Source organism: Lissotriton vulgaris, chromosome 5 (assembly GCF_964263255.1).
Source record: "Lissotriton vulgaris chromosome 5, aLisVul1.2, whole genome shotgun sequence".
NCBI classification, from domain to species: domain Eukaryota; kingdom Metazoa; phylum Chordata; class Amphibia; order Caudata; family Salamandridae; genus Lissotriton; species Lissotriton vulgaris.
In genome coordinates this window covers 1,481,511,357-1,481,531,639 of record NC_141693.1, presented here as the reverse complement: position 1 = coordinate 1,481,531,639, position 20,283 = coordinate 1,481,511,357, and the positions used below count along the sequence as shown (strand labels likewise).

The 20,283-nt window shown below is 43.7% G+C and overlaps 1 protein-coding gene across 1 annotated transcript in view; it reads left to right on the top strand.

The window, feature by feature from the left end:
* The window catches only part of NFASC (neurofascin), a 371,015-nt gene extending 365,866 nt beyond the window's left edge, over positions 1-5,149 (top strand). The window contains exon 31 of the mRNA XM_086923454.1: positions 3,311-5,149. Coding sequence (XP_086779580.1) covers positions 3,311-3,542 — 232 coding nt within the window. The 3' untranslated portion in view covers positions 3,543-5,149. The remainder of the gene's footprint in view (positions 1-3,310) is intronic.
* Positions 5,150-20,283: the final 15,134 nt, after the last annotated feature.

Genomic DNA, 20,283 nt, shown 5'->3' with positions numbered 1-20,283 from the left:
AGTTTGTGACCCGACCATAGTAACTGCTTATGCTGCTTGGCAGAATGTAGAATAGTCATGAGGTCGGAATAAAGCAGAAAATAAGCAATTATGCCTCTGGGCTTTGAAGAAGGCGAAGAGTTTTTGGGACCAAGAAGATGCGCCCTTTGAATGTTCACATCCACATGTTTAAGCAGTCCAACTATAGGTAGGACTTGTGACTTCAAAAATTGGATAATGTCAGATCCCTCCGAATTCTCCGGAACACCATAAATGCGCAAAGTGTTGCGCCTATTTCGATTTTCCAAATCCTCAGAGGTTTTCTTGAGCATTGCAACTTCCTTAGGGAGGCTATCTACCTTGGCGGCAACATCTTGAGCATCGCTAATTTTTTGTTCGACATCCGATACTCTCTTGTCCAGGTTAGACCATTTATCGTCAAATCTCTGCAGAGTGGTAGTAGTATCCTCCATAAAGGGGCGAATTAGGCGTAATTCCTCCATAATGTCTTCAAGAGTAACAGGAAGTGGAGATTTGGAGGGAGAAGGGGGGTCTTTCTTGAGGCGTTTACCAGTAGAGGCCGGGTCTTTGCGTGTAGCAGAAGCTGCAGTAGAGGCTTTTGAGCTATGTGCATGCTCCATCGTTGCAATGCTGAAAGGACCTGCGTAGTATGAAAGAAAAGGCAATTCTGCGTGAAGCGCGGGCTGAGAAATCACAAAAAAGCCGCAACAAGGAAGCAAAAACACCTTAAAAAAGGATAAAATGCAGCAGGAAGCAGCATAAAGATAGTACCACAGATAAGTGGCTCACAAAAGGAGTCTTGAAACCAGTGACTAACACTTGAAGAGAGAGTTTGAGGTAAAAGAACCTTTTCCGGAAACGGCCATGGACGAATAAGAGACAGAATATCTCATAAAAGCAGTACTGACTGAAGAAAATATGAATTGATGGCCAAATCCAGGGAGCAGAAGCCTTAGAATTTTTTTTTCAAAAAAACGAGCGAAAAAGGAAAAACAAAATGGCGGCCATTTTCGAGCATTCAGCTATATCGCATTTTTCTCTGTGAAAAAATGCATGTTGTAGTCTACAAATATACCCCGCAGCAGGAGGTAGTTCCGATGCCGAAAACAGCAGTTTCTGCCCAGAAACGGTAGCTGGAAACTGGACCTTCGTCAAGAAAGCACTGCCGAAATCGCGGAGCTCAAGGGGGAGCAGCCATCTTGTCCGCCGCGACAAGCGCCCTCCTGCATTGCACCAATTCTCTCCAAAAAAACACAATCCTTAGTATTAGGAGGATGTAAACTAGCTGTGCAGGTTAGAGCGGTGGGGCCCGGCGGGGTGATTTCGACAGACTACTACGAGGGAAAATTAATTATTTATTTAATTTTTCCCTTACCATCGTCCGTCGAAACCTCTCCCCACACCGGGCGGCTCTTACCTGCACGGTCCGCAGTTGATGTAAACAACAACAGAACAAGCAAAAACGTGCATGAAACTGCAAAATGTGTATTTCAATGGTGAGATCTCTGAACTCTTCGGCACTGTAGCACCATAAAATTTAGATACTCTGCTACGAGAAAGGTAACTCCCCTGAGGTATCCCTGAGCGACTGCTCCGAAAAGTGTACTTCATTTGAGGTTACTGCTTCTGGGACTGGATCACCTTAATAAACTTCGACCCAATACCAAATTTATACAAAATGCCCCACAGAAATTGCATTGAAAGTCTAATGAAAGTCTTCTCACATCTGTAGGTATCATCGCTGCCTGGTGGCTTTCTTGTTCTGCACAATTTAGAAGACTGAACACCCAAAAATAACTTTGTGCTGCCACAAAGAAATCACATAATTTATGACCTAAGTTGTGTTACGAGTAATATTGCATAGACCATATTAAGAAAGTAAATAAGATGAAAAGATGCAGACCCCCTCAATGGTTTGTGATTTTTATGAACACGGTGCTTAGTCAACTCATATGTTTTGTGGTTGGCCGCCTTTTTATTGTCTCTTGAGTTAGGTGTAGAGAAATAGTTGTCACTGTCTTGTAAAGGTTTTTGTATAGTTTTCTGGGCATATCAGGACCCGAGTCTTTTTTTGTTAGATATGTACCTTATCGATTTTTTTATTTCGTCATGGGCCTGTGATAGTGTCTTATCCGCTCTAAGGGGTTGAAGATCATGTAAATCGTCCCTGCTGTTCTGGCTTTCCTTGGAGTACAGCCTGGCTTCCAGTCATTACAGGCAATTGTCTGGAAAAACGTTACTTCGTCAGATTTGCAGCTTTTATGAAACCCTTTTCATTCTCATTGCCGGGGAACACTGAGGGGAGTTTCTGGTGCCAGGGAATGTTTCAAGAGCTATGAATCTAAGAAAACTCATGCTGCAACACTACCGTTATCGGTTAAAAACCTTCCCTTCTTCTTCAAAGTTCCTTATTCAGATTTGCAGCCTTCCATTCACTCACTTTCATTAGGTCGAGGTGAACTACACCCCATGTGTCGGGAAGAATTCATAAGGTTTGGACATGAGAATGATAATGGCTCTCAGTAACTGTTAGGGAGACAGGCTCCCCCCATTGTTCAGCACAGAGTCCTTCTCACATCTGCAGCCCTTGGATTTTTCCCTGCCATTAGGGAGGGTCTTGGTTTTTTCTGAAAATAGGGCTTGATTCAAGGTGTTTAAATCTGTGAAGAATTATTGGCACTGGTAAACAATTGCTACATGTAATTAATTTTCCCTTCTGCATAAAACCGCTTCACTCCTACCTGTCATCCCTAACAATAGGATTGAGTCACAATCTGAGACATCTTTTCATTGGAAATTAGTTTTAACAATTCATTAACTATGTTTTCTCCAGCATGAAATCAGTCTCCCAAAATTGCTCCTACATCTTTTTTCCATAGTCTTGTGAACTCTTGACCTGCCAATCTGGTAATGAGACCAACGCACAAGAATCTTTCCCTTATGTCCCACGTTCATAACCTCTTTATAAGTGCACAAATTAGTAGGTTTGTTTACGTGACTTCTAGCTTCTGATGGCACAACATTAATTGTACATTATACCAAAGTAGTGCTATGTCTGTACAACTCAAGCCGGGGGTCACAAAAATATTTATAATTTAGATTTTAATGGTTAAGAAGTTGTCTGTGGCCCAGATTCACTTATTTATGGGAAAGAGTGTCCACAGCTAATTGTGTACCTATTAAGGTGACTTTCTTGTCTGTTTCCTTACATAGGGTGGGATATCTCAGAATGAATTTGTGGTTTTCCAGCTTATCACTGCCTCCCTCAAAGTTTGAGTTTAATATATCTTGTTTCCTCCTTCCCTCACAGTGATGAAGACAACAAACCCCTGCAGGGCAGCCAGACCTCCCTAGATGGTACCATCAAGCAGCAGGAGAGCGATGACAGTTTGGTGGACTACGGTGAGGGTGGAGATGGACAGTTCAACGAGGACGGCTCATTCATTGGTCAGTACACAGTCAAGAAAGACAAGGATGAGACGGAGGGCAACGAGAGCTCGGAGGCCACGTCTCCAGTCAATGCTATCTATTCCCTGGCATAGCGCCACACGCCTGCAATGGACGAACACAAACCACCGTAGGGCAGGGTTCGAACCGCGTGTGGAAGGAAGAATTAAACCAACAACACAAAACAACGTCCAAACAGGGTGAAAACTGGAGAAATGGACTCATTTGTATGAACAGAAAGGGCAGTTCCCAGTACCCAAGGTGTCGAGAGCAAGTGAGCAGATGGCATAGTTGACTTCGGTGATGCTATGGGAGAGCACACCTGCCAGCTACAGAGGGACACATTCACCGTCAGCCCCAGAACCCCTCTTTCCTATAATAGACTGTGCTGCTCCCTGCTCATGCATATCTAGAAAAGCTCCTTATTTTCTTTTTTTAGAGGACGTTCCTGATTGGAAGAGAGGAAGGCATTATTCCTCATGCAGTGTTTGGCAGCAGGCCCTTCAAACATGCACACATCTCCCTCCTGAGGCATATTGGCAGCCCCATCCCCCATGGGGCTCTCAGGGCCAGTGGCATTGAAGACTCGTACACTTGAACAGCTCCTCATCCAGGCCGCTCATGGGAACCCTGCAGTGTGCAGGGGAGCTGCAGAAGAGACGGTGATTGCCGCTGCACAGAGGTCCAGAACCTCTATGGATCCTCGAGGACAGTCAAGGGCCATGTCGTCCTTTGGAGCAATGGCAGGCCTTCCTGCTTGGAATCAGTATAACATTTAATCATTAGTCTGTGAGACAGTTAGACCTGCATCTATAAGGCTTGGTAAAGTAAGACAAAAAAAACATACACAGAAATACTAAAGTCACTGAAAGCTGAATTGAGGCGTGCTAAAAATCTAAAGAAAGAAAAGTGAAAATACATTTGAAGTGTAGTACTGGAAACTTTTGGAACGTGAGATAATTTAATTTAATGAGGTTGAAGGAATTAACCACAATCCCTGTCTGCCTGTGCATATACTTGATGTGAAGTGACAAGAGAAAAGAATCTCTGGGCAAAAAGGGATAAGGAGATATAAAGTGCCTGGTTGAGGCACAGCGGCCGGCGTGACAAGATACAAGTTCCAGAAATTATGGAGATCTTTGGATTATGTGTCCTTTTTGATCAAAGTGTTTGATTTTGTTGTTTGAATTTGGACAGAGTTCCCAAAGTTTGTGTTGTTTCGAATTGATAAATAGCTGAAGGGGTTTTCTAGAGTAATTGGCATTGTTTGGACATGCCTTGCACGATGGCATATCATACCACATTCATATTCGCAGTGATGTTCTGCTTCGCTCTTGCAAAAAAAAACTTTGTGTCAGATTTATGGCTCTGGTATCGAGTGGGAAGGTCACCATGGAAGAAAAACCCGGACAGAAAAGGCAATTTTATTATTATTGAGGTTGCAGAACTCATTGTCTGCTTTCATTTTGTTTTCTTTCTTTCTCCCACCCTCTACTCCCGTATGTTTCCATTTTCTCTGTTCCTTTCCCTTAGCCTTCAGCCATTCACCCACTCTCTATCTTCGCTATCCTCTTCCCCTTCATCACCTCCGTATTCTCTTACCTTTACTCTTCTTGCCTCAACCTTACTCTGCCTCCTTCCTATTCTGTTTCCTTCGTCTCTACCAGTCATGGGATTCCCTTGTCCCTATTCCTCATGTGTCTGTCTCTCTTACCGCTTCTCCTTCCTTTCACATTTTCTTACTCACTATTTCCTCTCTTCCTCTCCCGTTTTGCTCTCCCATAGCGTCCAAACTCAGCTTCTCAACTTTCTGAGACTCTCTCCTTTCGCCGCTTCTTTCCTACATCTCCTGTATCTCTCGTACCTTCCCTCTCACTTTTCAGTTTCTTTACATTTTTTATTCTTTACCAGCATTTTTATCAGACTTCTGACCCAGTCTCCAAAGTGATTATGAAACTGCCGAATAAGACGATAGCATTTTCAGACTCGGGTATCAGCCAGCGGAGTCCTCAGACTCCATTGTCATACATGACTGCATTGTCAGTTTGTCCAGTATCAGTCATAGACTTCATCATTCTCTGGTGTCAGACATTGGTTGCTTCTAACAGTTAGTGGTTTAATCAGAGCCTAGACTTTGGCATTAGCTAGTGGTATCAGATTGCAGCAGAATATAATATCAGAGAGTTATCAGCAGGTGGGGTTATCTGACTCGGGTTTCAGCTTGTGTGATTATCACCTTGAATGCTAAGGCAATTCATCCCTGATGCTGAACTCCCTTGAATCCCATTGTTCATGACGAGCTCGTCATAAGCACACGACCAGTGTACTGCATGACGAGCTGAGCTCGTCATGAGCAGGGAAGGGGTTATCCGACGTCCTCACTGCCGTTTGCTCTGGCAGACTGGCCTCAGTAAGAGGTGGGATCAGTCTCCGGTATCGAGCAATGGCATTAGGAGACTCTGGTATCATCAGGCTTGGTATCAGAATGCAGTCTCAGAGTCTTACAGTATGCCAGTGGTGTATCAGTCTCCACATATGAGGCTCCTAGCAGCTGTGACGTCCTCTGATGTATCAGAATCCAGTGAAAAGCCTCATCCTTGGCTAGTGGGGATAGTGGTCTCCTGCAGCAAGCAAGTATGCTACGAGACTGCTGCCAGCAAGGGCTGTAACCTAGCTTTGGCATCTCTCTGCTTCTGTATTGACCAATAGTGGTCAGACCGGGTGTAGTGATTAAAAGTAGTTGCTTAGCAGCGACTCGGCGAGGATGTGGTGCAAGCTCCTTCATAGCTGACTCAGCAGTCACATCTTCTGCCATGTGGTCTGGCTTCACGCCCGATCTTTAAATAAAACATAAGTTGAAAACATAGTTGGCTGCTTCATTGCAAAATAGTTTTGTATCTAAATTACTTGTTAGGTCTCCCACCTACCATGGATAACACCAGATCGTATCCCTTTCTCACACCATCTGCGACAACAGACTCACAAGCACCACCAACACAGTTTGGAAGTGTTATGAAAACCCCTCAATTGTAGCAGCCTCGTGGTTGTTTGTCTGCTAGGAATCGGCCACATGTGGCTGCCCTTCTAGAGCAGACACCTGTGACACCCCTGCACTTGGCACAGCTCCTGACTGCTTCGACCCATGTAGTCGTACGAGGAGACCATGAAAGTTATGCCACATTTTTTTAAGGTTGGACTTGAAAGTTGGGAACCCAGCAGAGGATAGGCTACACGTGTACTGCAACTCTCACATGATAAAAGTTACATTTATAAAGTAATGCCCTTATAAAAAGCTAACAGTTCATTGACTCGAACTGTTTGTGATTTAAAAAATACACTTGCTGTACGCTGTCGATTGCGCAAATTATGACTCAGGAGAAGCCTCTATTTAGTGCCATCTTCAAAAAAATCAGCAGTGGTTTGTGCGTGGTCTGTGATGTCACAGGACTACAGATTGGGAGATTTTGGAGCTTTTAATTGGAAGTCACAATGTCTCCTTGCTGAACACAGTGCTGTCCTGAGACCTGAACTGCAGCGAGCAGCCATCCATCAGAGTAATGATATCTGCTAACCCCTGATCCCGCAGATTGCCCACAAATCCCCAGGTACTTCTTCAACACACTGTTTCATATTTCTTAATTTTACGGTGTTTAACAAAAGGTGTCAACAGCATAAATACAACTTCCATTTTGTCCATAAATGTGGAATTTTAGGTGGGTACAGTATTCTCTCCCTATATCTGACAACATGACAGTGTTATGGATATGTCCAAGACTGTGGCAGAGTTAATGTTAGGGGCATGCTGGTTAGTGGGGGTGAAATTGGTAGAGCATTCTGAGAATCGAGGGTGATGGTTTGCTAGGGCATCTCAAGTAAGCGACACATTAGGAAGGAGAAGGCAATGTGCATCTGGTGCCTTTTCACGCTGTTCCTAGTGCCTGATTACTGTCCTTTGGGATGGTTGTCCCAGACACTGATTGTGGTGCCTGGTCAGACTTCTTTGGCTTTAGTCCTCACTTCATTTCCACTGCAGCTCTGTTAAATCCATTCAGGTTATGTGATAAAGGTTGTGCACTGCGTCTATTCCTAGGTGACCACACATCTTTCGTGCCCATCCATATGCACTTGCAAGAACGCCTGTGGCATGATGTTAGACATGATCCAGTTTGATTAGAGACAATATGTGCACACGTGATATATCCTACCAAGCCTAACAAGTATTATCTCTGAAACCCAGTGCAAAAGTACCTGTGTTAACTGCCTTGATTCAAGTAGTTGTGAGTGGCGGATAGAAGCTCACTGTCCATTGTCCTGGCATCAGTTCTGTACTCTCTTTGATGTGAAGGGTGCTATGTATAATTGACTTGTTTTTTTGTGTGAAAATGGTATTTCAGTTGGTCTTGAACATATCAAAGAATATGGATAGGAATAAGTCGCCCAAGTCCATCTGCAGGTCCCCTGATATTGTACGTATTTAACGCAAACATGGAGGCCTGGCCTTCCTCGCTGGCCTGCAATTACATGGCAACCAAATGTGGGAGGAGCGAATAATACATTGTCATGATGTTTCTTACTTCTGCGCTGCTGGTTTGTCATAAGCTATTTACTTGAACTATCAAACAAGTGGAGCGTTGTCTAGTCGGGATTAAAAATAAAGTGGGTTGGTATGGGTTACTTCAAAAAGGATTGGTAATTTATACAAACCCTCTCAGCAAATGTAAGGTTGGATTGTTTTAAGTGATGGTTTGTTTTCTAACTCAGGGTTCTGTGTATTCTTGCTACGTCCGGTTATCTTCTTTGAGATACATCTAAGCCTGTCAACTGTCTGTCCCTACGCTGACCAAGTAGTAAAGCTCTTTTTTTTCAAAAAGCTTGCCCTCTGACCTGAAGATACTGGCTGCACAAAGTGGCTCAAAGTTGTTCCGCCACACAGTTACAAGTCCACAAATAATTCACCTAATTTGCATGTGTTTGTGCTGCTTGTAAAAGATGCTTGTTTGGTGAACTGTAGGACCGGAGTTTTGGTCCAAGCACATTGTTGACATTTCCTGTGTGCAGCATATTAACTTGCCCATTAATGTTTCATAAACATCTCCAAAGTATTACTCTGTGGTGCTTTGTATCTGACCTTTTAACCATCTTAACTAAACCACAATACCCGGTTATGTAATCTCTTCTGTTCTTTTTCAGAAGGTCTCACTTTACTGTAACTTGTATTGAAATTACTTGGTTCTTGCGGCTTCTAACATTTGTATTTAACTTTCAATTGTATCTTCAAAATACTTTTATGAAAGGCATAAAAAGCAAGTGGCCCCCTTAACTACTGCATGAATATCTGGCTTCAGTTAAAATATTTTTCTTTTAAAACCTGAACCTGAGCCTTCAGTACAGCATTCCGTTTTAACGCCATGTCCAACTTCCCAAAAGTCTTTGTACGTTGTGAAGACATAGCATGACGATTTTCTAAGAGGCTTAGAGTGTTGATGTGGCAACAATATCCCATTAATCAGCATCAGTATTACCCAGAAGTGCTCTGAACTTCACTGTGCTTATGGTGTCACACACTGCTTAGCATCCTGAGGAAATGCTCCAGAAGTATTAGTCACATAACATATGTTGGACGTAATGATTTCTAGGAAAAGGAGTGGAATGTTTGATGAAGTTAGACTGGAACAAGAAGGCTAGATGATGAGTTTGGCATACCTCATTAAGTTGCTTTATCAGGCTTTAAGAAATGTAAAAATGCTCTTGATCACAAGGCAGACTTTTTGGATAGTTTATTTCGATTGGCCTAGTGAACATTGGACTTTATGTTCCAGAATACATTCTTCTGGTGTGCTCATAGCTGCTTGGCTACGTTATTTTTACATGCACCTCATCTCAGGGTTTGTCGGTGCTTCCTAGTGCAGTCCTTTTCCTGGTAAATCTTGGTCCATAGGAGATCTATGTTCAGGAGTATTTTAGTTTAACAGGCGGACAAAATATCCACTAATGTTGCTGCCTCTTCTCTTGGATGCTCACAAACACGAGGTGGGCTGATAGGGTACATTTTCTAACTAGCCATGACCATGATAGACTTTAGCTGTAAGCAATAAGGCTTTAAAAAGAACACAAAGGATGCTAATTTCTGTGGTGGATGACATCCACTTTAATTTAAAACTAAGCTTTGCGATACTAACACCTATAGCCCTTGGCTGTTTTGATCATGCCCCATCCCTCTACCAGAACCACTGATCTATGCAGATCTCTTTGGCCTTGTCCGTCGTGGACATCTTTTTTGCTCTATTCACCTGGCTAGTTTTAGTTTCTTGTGAGACGTGGATCAGACACTGGTGTATGTACAACCCGCCAGAACGTCCCCAGTTGCACTAATGATATAGTTGCATATCTCTGTCAGAGAAGCTTCTTATCTTATTTTTATTGTGTTGCCTCTTCTGTGCCGATGATTTGTAAATATTAATGTTTCTCATTACTTATATGTGTAAAACATCATTACCTTAAAAAAATCTATGTATTTATTTGCCTTTTTACTGTTAATTATGTTATTTATGGTGCGACGGGAGGCTTCATACACACAAAAAGTGGCCTTATTTCTTTCCCCAGATCTCATGCAACCCACTCAGTCAAGGCACACACTCTCTTGCAACCAGCCCAGTGAAGGAGCATTGTGCGTACAGAGATCTTGTTCAACCCATCCAATGAAAGGGCATTGTGCTCAAGGGGATCTCATGCAACCCGTCCAGTAAAGGGGCATTGTATTGTTGCACGTCCTTCACCATGTACTGTGCATGGCCATTTTGACTTCTTGGTTGTGTGGACTGATATTTAATGAAAAGCAGGTGGATTCCTATGCTGCAGCAAAAACGTAGCTTGTGCCTAAGAAGCCATTTTGCCCACCTTCGACAGACGATAAGGGTTTATCCTGGAGCGTGTTGCGTGTGCAGGCCACTTGCAGAATGACAAACTTGCACCTTCCATTTCTCATGATTGTTCTTCCATGGCAACCATGAACATGAGATGTTTTTCAGTGGTTTTCCCTTCCCTCTGTCTTCATGCATGACCATACCACACGAGAATCTGCCGAGAAGTTCTCGAATGCTCACTGTAGTTTCTTGAGTTGCAAACATATCAGCAGCTGTCACAAAATATGATAACTGGACTTCCTCCTCTGTGCAGGAACCACACTCATAATGCCTCATATGTAGTTATTTATTTTTTATTGTATTAAAAATGGGTCAGAATGTCTCAAGTGTCCAAATCAGGTTGCAACCAGGTGCTTGGCATCATCGCTTAAAAAGGATCTTCTAAGCCCCACCTATCCGAACAGTAAAGAAGTAGTGTAAAGTATGAGGCGAGGTGCAGTGTGTTCTTTTGCATTTATTGCTGGACTTGGGATGGGTTGGAGGAAGATGTACAGGCACGATGCCTTCTCGTCTGTATGAAGCTTCCGCTTATACTGAATGAGATGTGATCTGCCTAGCCAGTGGGGGTGGGTGGGGTTGGTGTAGGTCAGAGCTGAGGGGTTGATTATTCGATAGGAGGTTGCAAAGATTGAATTTATGATTGAGTGCATGAGAGTAATGGCCAAAATGTGATGTTCCTTTTTTGGAATCACTGTAAGAAACAGACGGATTATTTTGTATAGAGAACACTAATCCTATAATAAAACGCCTATTGTTCCAAACAGTTCTGTGTGCTGTTGATTTCATATCCTTGTGATGCACCGTGAGGTTACATTGCAGACAGTTGTGTTTAATAAAATGCTTTAATAACCTGTTCTGCTTAATTGTGAGACTATTCTGCCATCATTCTGCTTTTATAACCAATATAAAGAGTTAGAACACAAAATCTACATTATAGGTAGCTTTCTTCAACAGAAATAACACAGAAGTTATGATATCACTGTGAGGAGCAGACCTTCTACAGTTGATTTACCTACTTTCAAAAACATAGTCTACTAAATAACACAGAGTTGATTGTCTGTAATTCGATCATGGACAGGTATTCATTACTAGGACTCTTACGCATAAATAATATATGAAATAGTAACTGCATAGTTTAAACAACTTTGTATTATGTGACATCACAGTTCTACAATTTGGGATTTTGTCATTTGTCAGTGGATACTATAATTGTGTTAGCTGCCACATTCGATCATTACAGTTTTTGTTTCAGATTCTAAATGTGATTGAAGAATGAATAGGCCCTTTTTTGAGGGATAGTTATCAGTCACCTGCTACCCACTGATATCCTGCTGTTCTCAGAGAGGAGCTCCTGCAACCTACTTCTTACAGGTTACCTTTAATAATTCGGTAGTTTATTTCCTTACTTCTTGTGAAGTATGATATGCAGGCATTTATTTGTACAAAAGCATTTATTACACGTGGTATTTACTAAACATGGAGTCTTTATGTGTGCATATGTGTGTGCATGCACGTGTCAAGTAACCAAAATCATGTGAACCAGAGTGAAAATTCCACCAATGACGTCATCCATAAAAGGCACACTGAATCTTACTTTGGCATCGTCTTACTTCCCGCTCTTGGGTTACTTTCATAAATCAGGTTGTAAGGGATGATCTACATGCAAGTTACATCAAGGGAAATTGAGTGTAATCTGAGTGAATGCATAGTTTGATTAGAGCCAATATGAGAGTTCCAGGTTGTCTACTCTGTCAATGTAATGTGCATTACACGGTGCTGGAAGATCCAGACAACTCAGATTTGCAAACACTCACTCCCCCAGTGGTCCACAGAGAAGCAGCAGCGAATCGTTTAATTTGAAGAATCCTTCACTCAAAATTGACCCGATGGCTCTCCAAAACTAACCTGTGCATCATAGGTTTGTCATACACAGCTCCTATCACATATTGGGCTGCTAACCATTAGAAATTCAACATTTGTCCAAAACATTGGGAGAAAATTGCTCGGAGTTCCGCTGTTCACAGAGCTCTGTCAGCAACTTCAGGGGTCGTATGATCAAAAATGTCTGAGGAACGCAACAGGTGTTTGTGCCTGCTCTCTGCACCGCCTTGGCACTTGGGTATTAAAGAAGAGGCTGTAAATACTTGTGTGACCCCCTTCTGTAATACAGATGGCAAGGAAGCTACATTTCAAGGGAGTTTCCCTGATTTTCATGGTGGTGTGGCCCCATGCAAACCCCTTGCAAATAAGGGAATCATCTGCTTCCATGCAAACTGTGGCGGTGTCTCCATGATGGAAAGTGCAGGAAACATAAAAAATTAAATGATAATAAAAAAATTTATTACCATTTTATTTTTCGTGGAGGCAGCAGCCAAGTCTGAGGGCGGGAGCAGCAGCAGGGAGGAACAGTGTGCACTTCAGTTTACAAGTTGCATGTAACTTTGACCGTCTGTCTTGCGACGGCCAACCTGACCTGCTCAGTTTAAGCACTACAACCAGAGCTGTCTAAAACAGCTAGGTGGAGAGCAAGCACACACCCGCAGTAGCTAAAGGAGCATCGAACCAGCGCACTCCAGCCAATCCTAGTGCTCCTCTTATGGTGCCTAAGGGCAGAACCTGGATTGGTACAGGGGAGTTGGCCGAGGCTTTGGGAGCTTGTGTAGAGCCAATGACTGCCGAGACTAAGAGGAGCCCCAAGCACGAGGCAGTGTGTAAGTAAATCCTTTTTGTTTTTTATTTTAATTTGATTTAATTCACTGACAGGCACCGTGAGAAACTTGCAGTGCCTCAGCCTCAACTCTGGAGCTCTTAATCGTGGCCCGTTATAAACACTGTTTAAAGCGTAGCACACTTGAGAGCTTGGATGTTGATCCGAAGGGCACTGCTGCCTTTTTTTTAGGCACTGCCTGTCAGTGGGTTAAATACTCACCCACCAGTTTGATTTGGCACTAGCCGCCACTGCTTGACATAGTACAGAAACTAATGCGAAGAATCCATCAAGAGTAACACTGTGCGGCGCATAGGTGTGGCGCACAGTCAGTGTGCACCCCTATGAATGCTACGCAAGGGGTCAGAGAAGCTCCTCAGATATCCCCACGCCAATGGGGTGAGTTGAGCCCCTGGCTTCACCCTCCTGCAGGGCGTTTTCTGCCTCCCTTTAAAATGCAGGTTAGGTTGCCATCTGCAAAGTGTAAGTCGGACTGGTGGCTTCAAACAGTAGTCCACCTTTTTCTAATGCACTGTTTCCAGTGCAGGCATGGTTTTGTGTCTGCACTGGCAATAACACATTTGCTTTGATACAGAGCACTATTCAAGTCTGAACGTGGCTGCCGTGTCGGGAATTGAACCCTGGTTCCGGGCCAGACCTCTGCATCAGGGTCTGCCGCTCTAATCAGTGAGCCACACTCCTCCACTAAGGTGTGGGCGAAGCTTGCATTGACAGGAGTATTGCATAAGAGGGAGGGACCTGGCAGCCCATCCTCCTAAGCATCGCTTGGAGGATATGGAAGACAAGTACATAGCCAATGTATAGCTAGTAGCTTCCACTACCTGCATAAAATGACCTGGCAACTGAATTATGATGTTTTTTCTTTTGATAGTTTGGTTAATTATTGTGTTACATTTGCATCAACATATATCTATAACATTGACAATGAGGTACCAAAGAAAAAAAGGGAACGCCAGATAGGCAAGTAGACAAATGACAACATCGGGATATAGTAAGACCCATGTACAGTCATTCCAATTAACTTACAACTGTTGCTCACATAGAGTATAAGAAAGCTACTGCATATTGGCATTGTAACACTTTGTTCCCTTAACTGGTACGCTGAGCCTGAGTTGGAATAATGCTATTGTGTATGACTATATACATGGCAACGCCAGTAGAATTTCAAGATGTTTGTAGAACCCTACCACTTATATGTTGCTTATATTAAAAATGCAAATAAAGATATTTTTTTAAAAAGAGGCCCCAGCCACAGCTTGGTAGTCCACTTCACTGCTTTTATTGGTCTCCCTCTCAGGGCTATATGATCTCTGATGTTGCAGGGGTACCAAATGGTGGTCTGTCCCCTCACACAAGAAGGAGTTGTGAATCGGGGGTCAAGGATGATGATGGGGGTGCGGGTCCATCTCCAGAGTGACTGTCATGGTCCCCCTCCCAGTCCCCTGATCTACCTGTGGATTTTCCGTTCGGGTTTTAAGATTCCGCTTCCCCCGGACCTCGGGGCTCAACAACACTCCTCCTAACTGGGGCCTCCACCAGGTATCCGGGAGGGACACCCCAGCGGTGCACCCGCCCGGCGGACACAGTAGCAACCCAGAACAGTCTGTGAGTCGGTGACCTCGCACCAGGCTCTTCTCTTGGTCCAATTCCTTTAGGTTTCGGATGCTGCACTGGGAGAGGGGATCCTTTATGCATCCCAGAACTTACACTGTTCCCACAATGGGCAAAGCAGGCCACGCAAGTACGGGTGCTGGGCCGCTATTTCTTTACATGTGGTCCATTGTTTATCCGCATCTCGAGGGGGGGGGGGTAGCTCTTCACAAACCTTAACCCCTTCCTCCGCCAGTACCTGGAATTCCTGGTGGAGCACCGGGCCCAGTGCTTTAAATGGGAAAAAATAAGTGCAGGTACTCATTAAAATTAGTTAGAGGTGTGGAAAAGGGGCGGGGCTAGCGGCGGGGCTAAGGGCAAGATATGATGATACATAATGACCTCTATACCAGTTACAGCACATTTAAAAATGCATAAGGAATGCGTTTATGTTGAAAAAAACACATCTTTATTTCATTGGTAGACTAGTGTTGATTATGGCATCTGTTGGGACGTTCATTTATCCTATATAAATAACGTTATAGAATGTTCTGCTAATTGGATTGTTTGAGAGCTGTTCTTCACACGTTACTATTTCCACCTGCGTTTGGGCCCTTATGATGTTACTACTTGAATAAACATAATTTATCCACTTTACATCTTCGTTTCCTGCTTCAACAGAGGGGCAGACAAAGGAAAGCAGCCTTTGTGCTGAACTAAAAGTTGAAAAAACATCTTTGGGAAGGTAGAAGATTGTGTGGCGCTGCTGCTCGTGCACTTCCCTAAATCGGACAGGATTAGTGACTGGCAGCCCCAGCCCATTTCACATGCCTGATGGAGGAACACTTTAAGCTGATAGCCGTTGCGCACCTGATCGACAGTGCAGGGTCTGTTTAGACCCTGTCCTGTTGATCACAGCATGACACAGGGCAAGCCCCCGCAGACCCCTGCAGTCTGGGGCCATTCAAGTGAGCACTGCTGGAATCTCCAGCAGCGACTCTGCAAACGGCCTTTCATGCGCTCTGTGACTTGCAAGCTCCTCGTAAGCAAAGCGGCTTCTGCCCTGAGCTGGAGGAGTCACTGAACCTGAGCTCTCAATGAGGGTACCAGTACTCTTCCCTCAACTAAGAAAAGTGCCGCTACTGACGGCCAGAAAATTCGGAAGTGCCGGTACTCAGTACCGGTCCATTTAAAGGACTGACCGGGCCCCATCCGACGACGGTATCTCTCTATTGATACTCGGCACTGAACACTCGCCACGCCTCAGGGCCACTCTTTGGACCTCCGGTTGCACCTTGGGCAGTGAGGGCCTACGCCACAGAGTGGGGCCTAACTGTACTGTATAGTAAAGACACACAGACACTGGCTACTGAGTAGGGGCCGAAGACCACGAGCGGTCTCGCGCCCATTTATTTATACCCGAGGGCTGACCTGCCCCCAGGCTGTATGCGTGCGTGCGTGCGTGAGTGGACGGGCCGTGTGGCTCCGTCAGTACACACCTCACTGAGAACAGCTGGGACTCAGCCTCGTCTCAAATCCCGGCCGGCCCTCTCCAGTTCTGGTTGTGACGTCATTGTCAGCGGCATGGGAGTCAATCCCTTAGACCCCTCCTTCGGCCTCCGGGCCACGTTGCACTCACCAGACAGGCCTCCAGTGGCAGACCCATAGCCCTCTCAGGGACTTTATCTCTTAGCCTTTCCTTCTAGTTCTTTATGGGCCTCACTCTCGGCTCAGGGCAGCGTAGTTCCTCTCCGGGGCCAGCAGAGGGGAAAGTCGTCCAGCACTCGAGCCTAGCATCTAGGGCAATCCACAGTTCGGTTTTCCTCCATGTCACGTCTCCCCTGCTCTCTCCAAAATCAGTGGCTGGATCACTGGCTAACCTCCGGGTACCGTCGCACATCCAGCTAGCGAGACGGTGATTGACGGCATAGAAGGGAGCTGGGCAGAATTAAAGGGGTTCAACAGATCGTGCCTTCATTATCTAAACATTGTGGGCAATTTTGAGTGTCAATTGTCGCGGCTATGGCCGGATAATATTAAGATTTCTGTAGAAGCTAGTGGAGTCTGCACGGAATGCTGCTAATCGGCCATCTTGTAGGCCACACCCCTGATTGCATTAATTATTTTTTCAAACTTTGTCCACATTTATGTGACCAGTAAAATGAAGCATTTCTTTTTGTCAAATCTCTTAACGGAGCACTTACTGTGGCAATGTCACATATGTATCTGGAACAGGAACTGGCCATGCCAAGAAATGAATGTAACATGGTAACAACTTGTGAGGGATTGGTGGCTGCCAAGACTTGCACTTTAGCTAGAGACAGCGTCATATCCCCATCAGAAAAGATGTGGCCAAAGAATCTGAGTTTTGTTTTGTGAAACTCACATTTCTCAGCATTCAGAATTAAATCTGCATTGGCAAGTAAACAAAACACTTGTGTAAGAGCTTCATCATGTTCCTTTTGGGTCTCTACGAAAACCAATATGTCATCACTGTAATTGAAAGCATTGTCAGGTTGTATGATATGCTGAATGACAACTTGAAAAAGTTCAGCAGCTGATGACACACCAAAACCTAATTGTCTATAGCTGAACAAACCAATATGGGTAGAAAAGGTGGTAATGTACCTGCAATTTCGTCGAATTCCAATTGATGATATCCTTTGTTCAGATCAAGGCAAGAGAAGACTTTGGCACCATTTAGCTGTGTGATCAAATCAGCAATGTGCGAACAGGGATGTCATTTTCTTTTGATTGCCTTGTTGGCCTGCCGCATAGCAACACAAATGTGTACGTCTCTTTCACTGTAATTTTTGGGCCCCACCCCGGAGTTGGACCAGTAGATCTCTCAATGATATCATGCTTTAATAATGACTCAAGCTCTTTCTCAATAGCTTCTTGTAGATGAAATGCAATTCTACTATGTCTTTGAGCAACAGCTCTAAGGTCCTCATTGATATGCAGTTGCTCTTTCATTGTCTCAAGTTTTCCCACTCCATGAAACAATAATAGGAACTGACTTATTATTTTGTGATGAGCACTCATATTGTAGTTCAGAGATATAAGTCTCATATCAGAGCAGTATTGAAATCGACTAAACAGGCAACTATTAGCAGTTCCTTGAAGAACATTAATGGGTGCTTGTATTCTTGTCTTTTTATGTTTCATGTTTGATACAAATGAACCTTGACTCTTTAATGGTGTAGATGCTGCCCATGTATACACTTTGGTCTTCAATGATGTGAGACGGGGCAAAGGAGACAGTTTATTGTATTTCTCCTCAGGCATAATGTTTATCGATGCACCACTGTCAATAATATAAGGTGTGGAGCAGCCATTTACTTTAAGTGTAATTTTCAGACAATCTTTCAGTGACTTGTGTGATTTTACTCGTCGACTTTTCTTTTACTAGTTTTCTGCTTTGCATGCAGCCAGTCCGACATGTGCACGCTTTTCTGAGGCAAACATCGACATCACACATCCATCTTCCTCACTGTCATTTGACAATAAAACTGAAGAACATGTGGAAAAAGATTTAGACAACGATAAGCTTCATTTATAGTAGATTTTCCTCAGCTAATGGTGTCGCTTGACCATGTGGGTGCGCGTAGAACATTTCGTCCAATATGTTCTAGCAGCCATTTTGTCTTCACAATGTGACACGCTTAGGGACGGATTTAGATCTTGGCAGATTTGGACCCGCGGTCACTTTTTCATCTGATTCTCCATTCGCCTACTAGGCGACCCATCCTTTCTATTTAGATCCTGGAGGGTCGATGCTCCCCACTCCACAAGATTTATCCCTCTTCATTGGTGGCATCATAGGCAAAAGTGGCTGTCAGAGGGAGTTCAGCCCATTTTCCCACAGTGCTAATTACAATGTGCCTTTCCATTGTGAAAACTGTGCCACTTAAACCTCCAAACCTGAGTTGGCGTTTTTTTAGGGATATGAGCTACAAACGCAACTTTTTTTATGTTTCCACTCCCGTTTCCATCACAAACCCTATTGTCCATGTCCTTCCTCTGCTGCTGTCACTTGACCATGAAGAAATTTAACTCTGTGAACCCCGGAAACAAAGGTAAGCTTTCTTTTTGCATGTTTCTGTTTGAATTGTCTGTTTACATGTGCTCTGGATTTGTGCATTTTTAAAGTGCTATTTTTTTCTTATGTGTAACGTATATTTTTGTTGTTCTTATTATGTTAAAATAAACATACCTGTATTTACATAAAAATAAATCATTTGGTAAAATATATAAATATGCAATAAGGATTGAGTTCATTCTCTCAAGTATTTTTGCCAATTGAAAAAAGAATTACGAAAAAAATGAGTATGGGTAGGAAGGGTGATAGAGGAGAGGCTTTTGGGTAGAGGGAGTTGGAATGGGCAATGTGCTTAGTAATATAAAAAACAGAAGAGGAACCCTGAAACCTAAATAGGATAAAGGGGGAGGGAACAACCCACCAGGGCAGAATACATCAAAAACAACGTGAAAAGGGGAGTTCCCAATCTTTAGAAGGACCCAAGGGGTTCCAGACAATGATTAAGGAACGCCCACAGAACAGCTCTGAATCTTAAATTATTAAATCATTTATTTATTTTTATATAAAATATAACACATTTAAATTAATTAGATAAGACATATATTGTTTCATAAATAGGAATTGACAGTAGTATATCATCAGCCCAAGGGACACAAAGAACACTAAAAATTGGCACACAATTCACTTACTCATTCTCTCAATAACTGACTCATTCCAAAACTGAGAGCATTCATACTCTACTCAATATACAACCACATGTACTCAGGCAAACACTGAAAAGCACCGACACGCGTTTCGGGACAGTGCCAATATGGGAAAATCCTTCATCAGGGCGCATGTCATCAGAAACACAAATTGTTCAGGTCTCAGTGGAGATCCTGTGACGGCATGATGTAGAACAGGTCACAAGTAGTGCATAAGGGCAGGAAGAGCATATCCAATAGTTTTGGAGTGGACTGCTCACACTCAAACATCTGCTCGTGAGCAATGTGTAGACCGGAATATCACTGGTCTCCCAAACAGGGTAGCAGGACAGAAAGGAAGAGTCAATCTAATAGAAAATGCAGGCTAAAAAAACAGGGCAGGTCTGGGTCAGTCAACCTTCCAGGTAAACTACGTCCGGGAGATGAACAGGACGCGAGGTAAAGGTCAGAGGCATCATGACGCAACAATAATATTCTATTCGAGACTCATAGATCGGACCGGCGGATGGCCAATATATAAAGAATGGGTTGCGAGTATATACTCGCCAAGGATTCTTCTCACAAACCGCGATGGGGTCTGTCACCCAGCCCGCCGAGTGAACGCCTGTTTTTTCAGCCTGCATTTTCTATTAGATTGACTCTTCGTTTCTGTCCTGCTACCCTGTTTTGGAGACCAGTGATATTCCGGTCTACACATTGCTCACGAGCAGATGTTTGAGTTTGAGCAGTCCACTCCTAAAAATATTGGATATGCTCTTCCTGCCCTTATGCACTACTTGGGACCTGTTCTACATGATGCCGCCACAGAATCTCCACTGAGACCTGAACAATTTGTGTTTCTGATGACAT